Raw genomic sequence first — 14,427 nt, 5'->3', positions numbered from 1 at the left:
AAATACAACTAATGGAACATCTAGTAGCCACGGATCCTCCCAAAATATGGTGGTGTACCTTCCTAACTATGTTATCAACCAACCACGTAGCATCCGCCCAACCCACACCAGATCTAATTTGGTTTAAATGACGCCACCAAATAGACCTGACTCCCTCACAAAACCGCACCCTCCCTCCAACCTCTCTATACTTCTCTCGCAGCACATTCCACAAACTCTCCCTATCCTCCAACACCCTCCATACCCATTTCCCCAATAAATAAATATTGAACTCCCGCAACCTTTTCACCCCCAAACCTCCATTATCCTTTTTCAAACAAATATTGTCCCATTTAATCCAAGAAAGTTTCCTAAATTCCTCACCACCACCCCAAAAAAAATTAATAAAAATAGAGTCAAGGGTAGAAATGATACCCGAGGGAGCTTTGAAGAAAGAAAGGAAATAATCTGGAATGGACGACATAACAGACTTTAGCAAAACCAACCGACCACCCAAAGATAAATTTTTGCACTTCCACCCTGATAACCGATGACGTATCCTTTCAACCAACGGATACCAAAATTGAATCTTCTGCGGATCTGACCATGTTTGCAATGCATTACCACTGCCGCTTCATGAAGCCAAGAATCATCAACATTCAATCCAAATAACATGCTTTTGTGAAAATTAACTTTCAACCCTGTGACAACTTCAAATAACAACAGGACTGCCTTCATGGCCCGAACATTAGCCCACGACTTAACACCGATCAGTAAAGTGTCGTTTGCAAACTGAAGATGGGACACCAACACTGGTTCCTGCGCCCCAACACTATATGGCGTAAATAGACCAGTTGTAACCACCGCTGACATCATGACATTAAGGCCTTCCGCTGCTAACAGAAACAAGAACGAGGAAAGAGGGTCCCCTTGATGGAGGCCTCTCTCAAAATTAAACTCATCAGTCGGGCATCCATTAGCTAACACTAATGTCGTTGCCGTTGTAACACATTCCATTATCCAAGAACGCCACAATCATGGAAAATTCATTTTGACCATAACCTCCTCTAGGTAACCCCAATCTACTGAATCATATGCTTTCTCAAAATCCAGCTTAAACATAAGTAAATCTTTCTTTTTACACTTCGCATCATCAACTAATTCATTTGCTATCAATATCCCATCCAGAATTTGTCTACCCTTGATAAAGGCAGACTGAGAAGCAGACACAACATTTCCCACCACCATTCTTAAACGACGTATAAGTATCATTTTAATTTATGAGTATTATTAAAATTAAATAATTAATTATATTTTCTCAGAAATAACTAATAGTAAAAAATAAACATTACACTTATTTTAGGTTATTTTTGTTTTGTTAGGGTGACATATAATTGTAGACGGAGAAAACAATGGTTTATATTCTAATTACTAGAAGTATTTTACTTTTTACACTTAAAAAATCCTCGCTTTGTCAACAAAAAAAAAAATCATCGCATAGGACGCAACCACTTAATTTTAGGATATTTTCTGGTGGTCAGGGTGCGAACCCCGACCTTGCATATTTCATGCATTGTCTCTATCAACTGAGCTAAGCTCATGAGGATACTTAATTTTAGGATTTACCATACCCCATCAATCCCTTTTTTTCCCACTGCTCTAGTTTTCAGCACAGAGTCTCAAGCTTTCTCACATGTTCAAGCTATTTTTAGAAGAAGTGCGTTTTACATAAGACGTTCTTCGTTCAAAAGCCCTTGCAGAACATCAAGAGGATAATCGCTTTTCCTTGTTTCATGTTAAATAAGCTTTAGAGAAGCATGTTTTTGAAGCCGTTGTTTTGCATCAGATTCTGGAAAAGTGATTTCAAAAAGGGCGTTTGGTACCAGATGTTTGGACAAAGCACGATTTGTTAGCAGTACTGCGTTTCTCCTTCATCCTTGTGCTTAGAGTTTTGGCAGTGTGTGTACCGTACTGGAAATTACTTGCAAGTTATCCATTAGGTATGGGCTATGGGAGGATCAGAAATTAACATTGGGCATCTGCTACCTCATTTCCTGTCAGTTTATTGTCATTTAATTTGCTAGCTTTAACCCCATTTTACTTAGTTACTTTAGTATGAATATTCATTGTAATTCCAAACTCAAATTGGTGAATTTCCCCCTTTTGAGTTTGAGGGAGACTGTTAAGATTCTTAGGATTAAGTTGGTTAATTAGGATTAGTTAATAGTTAGTTACAAGTTAATTAGTGGATTTGGAAGTTAGTTACACAATTGGTTAGTCCAATAAGTCCTATAAATAAGGACTAGTATGTACTCATTTTCTATCTTTTATCAATCTATTCATTTCTACAATGAGTTTCTATGAGTATCTCCCACCCGATTACTCTTATGCTTGCTATCTTGCTTACATCTTAAATTTTTCTCCCTATGATTCCATGATTCTTAACAATTTTGACTCGTACGTGGAAAATGACATGTTTAAATGGGTTGCATTTATTTCCTTAAATGATGTGTTTTTTTGAATTCTCCTTTGACAATTATTCTTACAAAAATTATTTACTTTTTCAGGAATTGAAAGAAGAGTCATGAAGTTAACCTGACTTGATTTGGTTGTCCAAGAACTTATAAAGTACGTACTTGTTATTTCTGCTGCAACACATATAACTGTTACAAGTTACAACAATGTATATAATAATAATATGGTGAATAATTCATATTGATTTCCCCTTAAAAAAATGCACATTAATTTCATATTATGTGAACAACAGAAGAATGTAATAATTAGCTTTGATGGCAAGTAAGTTTGATTTGATGCTAGCAAGCAACCAAGAAGAAGTGCAGAGAAGAAACAAACAAACAAACATGTTCTTGTGACCCATTTCTCTGTAAGAAGCAGCTCAACTTTGGTTGCTATGCACTCTCCAAAGTCGAAACTCCGTCAACTTTGCTGTGGAGCAGAGCCTTATATATTTTTACAACACGGTATTTTATACAATTCTTGCTCTTTATATATTTTTTTTATCTCTTTCTAGGTTCTTCATGTTCAATGTATTTTATAAATTTTCAAACGTTGTATTAATTCAATGTATTTTATACATTTTCGAATACTGTATTAATTCAATGTATTTTATACATTTTCGAATATTGTATTAATTCAATGCATTTTATACATTTTCAAATACTGAATTAATTCAATGTATTTTTATACATTTTTGAATAATTTTAATATTAATTCAATGTATTCAAAAACCTATGTTTTTGAATGAAGGACTTCTAGAAAGGAGGAATACGTTTATATTCTTAAAAATTTAAAGAAAACATGATAAATGATCATATAATTGATTTTTTTTTAACTATTTTATAGTGTTAGTAATTTAAAAAAATAAATTAAGTCCTCCTTTCTAGAAGTCCTTCATTCAAACATAGGTTTTTGAATACATTGAATTAATATTAATATTATTCAAAAATGAATAAAATACATTGAATTAATATAGTATTTGAAAATGTATAAAATGCATTGAATTAATACAATATTCGAAAATGTATAAAATACATTGAATTAATACAGTATTCGAAAATGTATAAAATACATTGAATTAATACAACGATTGAAAATTTATAAAATACATTGAACATGCTGAACTTAGAACGAGAGAAAAAATATATATAAAGAGCAAGAATTGTATATATAAAATACCGTGTTGTAAAAATAAATAAGGCTCGGTTCCACAACAAAGTTGACAGAGTTTCGACTTTGGAGAGTGCATAGCAAGCTGCTGCTTACTGAGTAATTGGTCACAAGAACAAGTTTGTTTGTTTGTTTCATCTCTGCACTTCTTCTTGGTTGCTTGCTACCATCAAATCAAACTTACTTGCCATCAAAGCTAATTATTACATTCTTCTATTTTTTTTGACAAATATTACATTCTTCTATTGTTCACATAATTTGAAATAAATGTGCATTTTTTTTAGGGGGAAATCAATATGAATTATTCACCAGATTATTATTATTATATACATTGTTGTAACTTGTAATCTCTAATGTAAATTTTTTTTTATTCTATAAAAAGCTAGTCATATATTTAATTTACATTTATTAAAAATAAGTTTATGATGTTAATGACAATTGTTTATGATGTTCACTCTCATATTAACAAAACTCATTTTCTCATCTAGCATAAACATAAATATCTCAACAAATAATATTCATATCTACTTTGATTTTATCGTCCAGATATTTTATTTGTTGTTTTTATTACTTTCTTATGTTATTTCTTATATATATATATATATATATATATATATATATATATATATATATATATATATATGATGGCATGTATCAAGAGGAAACAACGACATCCCAACTAGGTTGGCACCCCGCGAAACCGCCATGCTATGTCCCCAAACTCAAGTGATTTTATTTAAAAAAATGGGAAAATAAATACAAGAGGGAGGACTCGACCAAAATCCTCAAAAGGTGAAACTCAAGTGATTTTATTTAAAAAAATGGGAAAATAAATACAAGAGGGAGGACTCGACCAAAACCCTCAAAAGGTGAACAAAAGAAGAGAAAGAAAGGAGCCACAGGTTAGGGAAATCTATAGTTAGGCAAGCCACATCTCCCAAAAGAAGTCAATGTGAAGGGCCAGTGGCAAAGTATCCAACCAGACTGATCCCTGAATGCTATGACCCATATTGGCCAACCTATCATGTAACACCCATACTAAATTTATCTAGAATATTTAGCACGTGCATTAAACTTAGTACTGAATACATTAAAATTACAATAAAATTTCGACCGAATGAATATATACATCAATACAAGTACGTACATCTGACAAATTATCTATTGCCAAATACATATATCTGATAAGTATTTGAATACATGAAAAATATTTGAAGTTGGTACGAACCAAGCGCATGATGATAACCCATCCAACTGCATAACTGCCTCTTCTTGCTACGAGCAACCTGCTAATCTGTAAATAAAATAAAGGGATTGGGGTGAGACAAGATGTCTCAGTGAGTTCCACCTATCCTAGGTTGTAGGCAATCTCGGGAACCTATGATCACCGACTATCTGTACATGTACCTATTTTTAGGATTTACTGTTCCTCATAATTTAGCGATCGAGGGAAAGCTAGGATTGCTAAATTTTTACTATCATAATTCATGTCATAATCATAATCATAATCATATTCATATCATATTTCATAATTAAGTTAGAATGTTACCGTCAGGGCCGTCTCTATGAAACTAGAGGCTCGACTCTCAGAAAAAAATAAGCCCCTAATAAAAAAAACGCATAATTTAAAAAAAAAATTAATCTTCTATTTCAATTGAAAATAACACTCGTATAATGATTATTTGCCACCGAAATCAAAATTAGCAATTATTTTTACTAGAGACGTGTTTTTTAACTTAGAAATTGAAACATGATTTTTTACTTAGAAATTGAAATATAAAACATGTTTATTTTTCTTTTTTGAGTGGGGGTGGGGGATATTGAGCAATAATTTTTTATCTTGAGGCCCATCCATTTGAGAGACCCGGCTCGGTTGAGCTCTTTGCACTCCCCAAAAACGGCCCTTATTACTGTTAAACAAACAATGATTATCTGAGTTCATTTTACAGAATGGATCCCGAGTGGAGTAACCCCGGTCACCATCCCACTGCTATCTGGTGAAAATTCCTATCTGAGGCTAATCAACAGAACTCCTCTTGTCATTGTGTAGATTTCTCAAGGAAATCCCATCCAGCCTAATTGGTAGCCTGCGAGGGACACAACTTAATTATGTATAATTGAAACATTCTTGATTTTCCTTTTAACTGGGGTTCTAATGTTACCCAGATTTGCCCCGCTCTGTTTCAATGAAACATTCGGGATTTGCCTTTTAACTGGGGTTCTAATGCAATGTCTGTACTATTTTCTATAAGGTATATCTGACATGTTTTTGTTAACTCTGATCATTCTCTATTCCATGCTTTATAATAATCTAGTCATATTTATAGAATGTACATGATGTTACTTGTTTACTTAACTTGGTTTGCCATAAAAATGATTGTCCGGGGTTAAGGGCAAGTCCGTAATCATTTCATAAAGGTTGGGAACAAGTGAATTGGGTTAAAAAGCACTTTTGGAAAGCTGAATTTTGGATTCTATCACTGTTTTATAATTTGTTTCCGAAAGGGAAGAAGTAATGTGTAGTCGATTACACCCCCTGTGTAATCGAGTCCACAGTGCTGAAAACTCCATATGGTTGCTCCTAGTTCAATTGATTATTTCTACTATTTTGATTGATGAGATTACTTTCACTTCTGCTTTTTAAATTTGAATCATCCCTCCCCTTCACTTCTGCTCTTTACAAATGATTTTCTCATCTCATGTCTTCATCTACAACTTTTTTTTTATTTCTAATGTATCATATAATATAGGTAATAGAACTAAAAAGCTCTTTACAGGGTATTCGCACATAAATTTATTTTACAACAATAAGGATATGGATAGTTGTATTATACAGATAACTGTAATGTTTAATTTGAACAAGGATATGCATAGTTGTATTATATCCATAAGGTCTAAAACAAGGTGTAATATCGACATTGTTAATAAGTTGAATATATTTTGTGGTGTAACATGTTCGAATTTGGGATCTTGCATTTTATGTGTGTGAGTTTATAGTGGTATTTATCAATTCGCTAAAAAACAAATTGTTGTATAATTTGTCAAAAAAATTGTTGTATAATTATTACATTTAACAATCATAACAATCATATATTGACAATAATCCCTTTTCTGCATGTTAGGCATGAAGCCAATCAAGATGCTCATTATTTAGCTAAATATGCTCTTAACAATTTAGATTGCATATGCATTGAACAAACTCCGTCTTATATTTCTGCAGTCTTGACATTTGATTTATTGCTAGACTATCGTTAATGAAATTGTCTTTAACGTAAAAAAAAAGTGTATTAGACTCGATCTTTAACATAAAAAGGGATTGGCGTGATTCTTTTTGATGAAAATAACATAATTACAACGGGAGAGATTCTCTTAAAGATAGTGAATCTTTTTGCATTAGTTACAAGGCATCGACAAAATTGGTAAATATTTTACGCCGTTGACGTGGTTTATGATTTTACTTTTGTTTTCTGCTTTTCCGTTGACTATTTTTCACTGCAAATTTTTCTTTTGACTTTTAAACGTTATTAAATGTGAAATAATAAAACAGTGGTTTTAATTCCTTCAAAAAAAAAAAAACAGTGGTTTTAATTGATATTATCGTTATCATTAGTATACAATAGCTACACCTCCTAAAATATATCATTGTTACGAAAAGAGAGGAGGGACTTTACCAAGGCCCTCTCAAAAGTGATTAAACCTAATGTTAGGTCACCCAAGCCTATTTTTAACATAATCACTTCTTACTTATAAAGGTAAAGAGTAATAATATACATATGTAGTCAAGGTTAATCCTATATTAGTAAGAGCATCTGCACATGTATTTCCTTCCCTATAGATGTGAGAAATATAAAGAAATTCATGTTGGAAATCATCATAAGACAGTTGTTCCATCTATTTCTTAACTGCCAAGGAACAATGTCAGAATTCTTGAAAGCTTGGACCACTATCATCAATTTCAAACCAGAAATTGCTCCAATTTTTAGATTTTGCAAATTCAATGGATTTCATGGAACCACAAAGCTCTGCAGAAAGAGAGTTTTCAAAAGCTGTCCCTTCAGCAAAACAACCCAAAATTTGACCAAGTCTATTTCTAAATATGCCCCCACAATCAGCTTTCCTAGAAGCAAAAGCACCATGACAGTTTCCTTTCCCAAAAGCATTACTCATAGATCTAATTATGTGAATCTTAATTTTTTTTTTTTAACATAGACAATGAATATAAATTAAACTTTAAAAGAATTGCAACAATTAATCTCATTGTGATTTAATTTGACAAATGTATAAAATAATTTTATTGTTTTATTAAGAGTTTAGTCTAACAGGCTCAAATGTTTGAGTTCAAATACTTTTGGCGACGATTTAATAATGACAATTAATATTATTTAAATTGATAATAATTTCTTCGTCCCCACAATTTTAAAAGCAGTTCCCCGTCATTTTAAAAAAATTAATCACATGATAAAATTTGTCAAAAAGTATTATCTTAATGACCAAGAACAAGTGGGGTATAGGTATGTGTATCCGTAACGAAGAGGGGAGATTTGTACGCGCAAAAACAATGTGGTTTTCTCCGGTTTGCTAGGTAGATGTTGGTGAAGCTTTGGGGCTGTTTTATGCTATTTGATGGGTTCATGAGCTAAGACTTCACAATATTGATTTTGAGGTTGATTCGAAACGTGTAGCAGATTATTTTAATCGAAGCAACAGAGATATCACTGAGTTTGGAAACATTATGGATAGTAATATTTAGGAAACATTATGGATAGTAATATTTATTATTGTCATTCCAATTTAGAAAACTCTCATGTTGAGTTTATTAGGAGGCAAGCGAATGCGGTTGCCCATGAATTAGCAAAGGCATCCACTTCCTTGACTAGCTTCCGTATTTTTGATGATGTACCGACATGTATCCATGACTTGATTTTTATTGAATTGTTATAAGGTTATTGCTCTAAAAAAAAAAGTATTATCTTAATAAAGTATAATTATTTTCATAAAAAAATTATAATATTTTTCTTTAGAAAACCAATATTATTTCTTTTCATATACAACGGGTGGAACAATAGTACTATATGACGATGATTGAAAAATATTATGAGATTTTAAATACAAATAATATGGAGTCGGGACATATACTATATAAGTTGTAAATAAGTGGGGGAAGGGGGAAAGTAAAAGAATAGTGAGTAGAGGATAAGAGAAGAGAGGAGAAGGAGAAAAACCCTAACTGCAACGAAGAAGAGCCTAAAGCCGTAATTCTTGAAGAATTTGAGGTAAGGGGAAGAATCTTTTCATTCTAGGGTATTATAATTTTAGTTATGGGTTTTTTATTAGATCGATTGTCAGGTTTGTTGTGATGATCATGAAGATGAGAGAATGATAATGATGTTGTTGCGATTAGAATTAGAACTGTAATGTAAGATTGGAATTTATAGATACAACAAAGGGCAAATCAAACCATGAAATTGAATGGTGAAAAGAGTGGATAATCGAATAGGTTAAGAAAAAATTAGTGTATGAATAATAGGAGAATTTTGGGGTGATGATTAGGGTAAGGTTTGGTCAAAAACAGAATTGGAGAAGGCCCCCTGAAACGAAATTGCAGAAACACTATGATTTCTTGTACCTGTGTGGCACACACGGTCATGAGCCACAGTGGCACGACCCATGCGTGCAGTTCCTCCCAATATCTCAGTTTTTTGAGTTTTTGGGAGTACGACTGTGCTCCGAGCATGAGCGTGCACCCTTCTTAGACTTAGAAAATCCCATAATTATGCCTCTAAAAGGTTTCTAAATGTATAATAAGGTCCCAAACCATCAAAACTAATGTGGGGAGTCTAATTAATTGTTATGAGCTTAGGATAGGCGAGAAGGTAGAGCATATCCGTACGAGGAATAATAATAATAATAATAATAATAATAATAATAATAATAATAATAATAATAATAATAATAATAATAATAATAATAATAATAATAATAATAATAATAATAATAATAATAATAATAAATAGAGGGATGTTGATGTAGAAATAAGTCGGTTAATAAAGAAACAAGGTAGTGGTGTATACTTCTTGATAGAGAGTAAAGAGGAACCCTATGACTGTGACGAAGAGTGTTGAGGATTGATATTATATATATATATATATGTGTGTGTGTGTGTGTGTGTGTGTGTGTGTGTGTGTGTGTGTGTGTGTGTGTGTGTGTGTAAATAAATACAATGAGGAATGACGATGACTATATTATGATGAAGATGATATTGACGATGTCTATTTTATAATAGGGAGAGTTGCATTTATGATGTGAATTATTTGATGATTTGATGATGTTTAATACTTGATGAGTCTGTCTCCATCCATGCATATAAAGTTATCTTTAGGAAAAGTGAAGATGAAATGAAGACGAGTGTATGATCAGTGACATAATTCTAAAATACAATAAATGATGAGTAGGTGTGGTACCATATTTTCATATAAGTTGTCGGATGAAGTCCATTTGCATATGAATGACAATGTTTAAACTTGGTGTATATTTTGTATAATGATGTGCGACAATGAATGTGTAAACTGTTGAGGGAAAATATTAGATTATATATCATACGATATGATGACATATTATTATTATTATTATTATTATTATTATTATTATTATTATTATTATTATTATTATTATTATTTAATGTTATCCGTAATTTTCCCGAATAATATGTGATGACTGTAATTCTCACCCCTCTTGTTGTTGTTGTTGTTGTTGTTGTTGTTGTTGTTGTTGTTGTTGTGTTTTTATGGTGACGTACTCATGGGGTACATACACTCAGGTTGAGGAAGATTAGTTGTGGGGGGACTTAGAAGGTGACAATAGAAGTGTCTTTCGTTTTCTTTCCTTTATTTAGCACGTGAATAAGAATGTAGTCGATCCGAGCTCTGATTTTGTAACACCAGGGTCAGGGTTAACATTGAGATTAGTTTCTTTTAGTTAGAATCTTTGGAACTATTGTTAATTCTATTTTTAACGTTGATGACATGAATAGTTTTATTATTGAAACAAGTGAATTCTTTTTCCGCTGCTGAAGTATGAATTAAATTTTCATTATTAAGTGACATTACGATGAGTTTGTAACATCCTTTTTATTAAAATATATCTTATTATTTAATAAATCAACGTCGGGTTTTAGGGTGTTACAGATGAAGCCAAAAAGTTAAAATAATAATAATAATTATGTTTAATGTTGATTTTGAAAAGACATTTGACTTAATTTATTGGAATCATTTGTATGTTGTCTTGTCTAAAATAAATTTCCCTACGTTATGGAGGAAGTGGATCAAGGAGTATATTAGTACCACTACCATTACTTTTCTCGTCAATGGGAGGCTGACAACAAAGTTCTCTTTTCAAAGAGGGCTCCCTCAATGGAATAGACCTTCACCTCTCCTTTTCCTAATAGCGACAGAAGGCTTGTATGTTATGATGGAAAAAAAAATTACTAAATTTTTACAAATGCCCTTACTCTGTCAAAATCGATAACGCACAAGGGTCAAGCATTAGAGTTCAAGGAAAAGTATCTCCATCTTCCTCTTGTTCTCTCTAGAGTATCCTTTTTCTATTGTTTTGTTATGATGTATGTTGTCATGTGCAACTAAACCTCTTTGATTAGGGTTCTGAGATGAACCTCTTCTTATTTGTTGGATTCCATTAATAATTTTTTTATTCAGTTATTTTTTTCTTGTGTCCGATTTAATTTGTTCTTGTCTGTGCTTAATGCTTTTTCAATTGAGAATGTATCGATAATCTTGAAAATTGGTTTGTATAGATTAGTAGGATCGACAACCCAAAATATTCTTCTGCTTATGGCAGTTATAATTGCTTATTTCTTAAATCTAGTTAATGAAATTAAGTATGAAACCTCATGTTCTCTAATTCTTCCTTCTGGGAACGCCGTAACTTTAACTAGGCTAACTCACAGCACATGTTGTTGTTAGGTTTAATAGGAGTTCTAAAAAAGGTTTCTTAAATCGTAAGTAGACACCACATAACCGATGTTTTACCAAATTAATTCCAACAAAGACGAAGGGGGAATTCAAACATTCCCTAATCGCCGTTAAATATTTGAATCACAAACCTAATCTTTCATTGGGCAGGACAATTAAATTGAGATGTTATTTTCTTGAAAAAGGAGTTTGAGGTTTAGGGGTTAAAAGAATCATAAAATTTAATGCGGCGCTTTTGAGAAAGTGGTGACGGAGGTGGATGCGAGGAAAGAAATAACTTGTGGATAGAGTTTTCAAGGCACATTGTGGGAGGATGTATGTAGGCTCGACATAGGTGTATGTTTTGATTCGATTTGATGGAAAAATATATCTAGCATTTGTGAAAGGGTCAATTTAAGTTTAGGGAATTAGTTCAGGGATAACTTAGAATGTTGTGTCAGTGATGTGTTGTCTACGCTATTTTGGTGGGACCCTTGGTTGGAGGAGGGATCTTTGAAGGATAAATTTAGTCAGTTTTTTGATTTAGCTGAGAACAAAATGGTGTCAGTTTTGAGACGAGTCATCAAGGATATAAAGAGGATGGACAAGTCTGGACTTGGCACATGCGTTTATTAGCTTGGAAGGAGGAGCAGGTAGAGGAGTGCAGTGCTTTGTTGAATAATATTGTGTTGTAGATTGGAATGTCAGACAGGTGGCAATGGAATATTCATTAATCTCAGCGATAAACAATCAGTTCAACTTATCACTACTTTAAAACTTTGGAAAATGTTACAACTCAAGATTCTTCATACATCATTTAGAATAAGGAGGTTCCTTTTAAAAATCAGTCTCTTTGCATGACCTCTTATTTTGAATCTCATTATGACTTGTGACAATCTCTTACAATGGATCTTACTTCAGAATCAATAGCAACTCTATGTGGGTGGTTGTGGATACAATGAGGACATCAATAATTTGTTTTTGCAATGTAATTTTTTTTTTTGGAGCAATTTGGACTTTAGTTTTGCATTAGCTAGGATGTTATGGTGAACCTAGCTCTCATCTCAAATCATTTACATCAATTTGGTTATTAAGGAGGATCATCAAAGCATCATATGTGAACTCACCTTTCATGGTTATTTTGAACAAAAGAAACAATCTTATTTTTAAGAACAAGGAGAACTCCTTGCATCAATTGCTCGATAAAATTATGCTACAAACATTTTGGTGGTTGAAAGTGAATTATGTCACTTTCTTTTTTGATTATCATTCTTGTTGGCTTAACCCAATTATGTGCTTGAGAGCTATAACTTAATTTACCGTTTTTTTCTTTGGTCGTTACATCACTTTGACATTGTAACCTTTTATTTTTAGCCTTTTTCTTTCTGACACACCTTGTGTTTGGAAGTTTTGGTCCTTTGTTAACATAATTCCACTTTTGCTTCCTCAAAAAAAGTTGTAAAACACTATACAGTATTAATCCCCGACATTGATACAGACACCACATACGACTACGACAAATTAACATGGATGATAATTTGAAAAAAATTAATTAATTGAATATAAGCACATGGTATCGTATTAATGTTGGATACTAGACACGTCTTCGATCAGAGGTATCGATTGGTGAAATATAGGAAAACATCGTTTGACCTCATTTCCCATAAGCGGGAATGGAAAATAAAATTATTATTGTCCTTATCTTTTATTTACGTTTCTCATAATATAAAAAAAAAAGCCACCTATTACTTAAACTCTTAGTACTTTCTCGAATCAATACAAAAATCACAATTTGTGTGACCTCTGTAGCATCACTCTTTCTTTTTCATCGTCAGTTTCCTCCTAACAGTTTTTCTCTGTATCACCAACCATGGAATTCTCGATGAGGTATCAAATTATTGATTTATTTTCATCTTAATTTGTTTTCTCTATTATTATGATTTTTTTTGAATTAAAATTGTTTTCTATGGTATTTTTATGTTGCAGGGACTACACTAATAAGATGAGGACCATCAATGCTTTTGAATGTTGGCCATTCGAATTGAAGGAGGATCTCACACAGGAAAAAATCAATTCCATGTTGCCTCCAATGACCAATCCAAATAATTCATCAAGATTTGTTTCTCAAAATGATGTGTTAAGGCGTCAATCTCCACAACATAGTGACCAAAGAAATTCAAATAAAACTATTCCTGACGCCAATGATGTTGCATCGACGTCCAGGGAGAAATTGTTGAGTAGGTCAAAACTGAGGCGCCGCTCAATTGCTGAGATTTTCGATCGGGAGAAAAATGATGAGAAACTACAGCCAATGCCGGCAACACTAAATTATCAGTTATCGCCACCTCCTCCACCACCACAACCAACGAAAGATCTGCATCATGCGTCGTCTTCGTCGTTCCAGATCGGGAATTTGTTAAATGTCATTGTCCTGGAAGATAATGAAGAGGAGGATGAACAAATGGTCAGTAAATTCAGGCGTTCCAAACGGCTTGAAGCACCTAGATCTGAGCTGGAATCGCTTAATAAGATTCTCACAATGACATCGGAAACGAATGTTGCTGTTGACCGTGAAAACGAGATGGAAAGTGAGGTTGATGTGAAAGTAAAAGAGTTCACTGCAACGGAGGTATGAATTGCTTTTAATTACTTTTTAATATTATTATTTTAGAGCAATTACTTTTCAAAATTGCAATGAAGGTATGAATTGCTTTTTAATATTATTTTCTTGTATATATATTTTTCTTCCTTTTTTTAATACACTCCCTCTGTTTCAAAATACATGTCCAATTTT

At 32.7% G+C, this 14,427-nt stretch overlaps 1 protein-coding gene across 1 annotated transcript; it reads right to left on the bottom strand.

The window, feature by feature from the left end:
- Positions 1-471: 471 nt before the first annotated feature.
- On the bottom strand, positions 472-996 carry LOC146937882 (uncharacterized). The gene has a single exon (XM_085749548.1). It carries the CDS (start codon positions 994-996, stop codon positions 472-474), a length of 525 nt encoding a protein of 174 aa, XP_085605674.1.
- Between the last annotated feature and the right edge of the window lie 13,431 nt (positions 997-14,427).

This window comes from Medicago sativa, chromosome 3 (assembly GCF_051527215.1).
Source record: "Medicago sativa cultivar Bolivia chromosome 3, Bolivia_mono, whole genome shotgun sequence".
Classification (NCBI taxonomy): Eukaryota; Viridiplantae; Streptophyta; class Magnoliopsida; order Fabales; family Fabaceae; genus Medicago; species Medicago sativa.
Note: the sequence above shows the minus strand (reverse complement) of the source record. Positions and strands in the feature narration are given on the sequence as shown.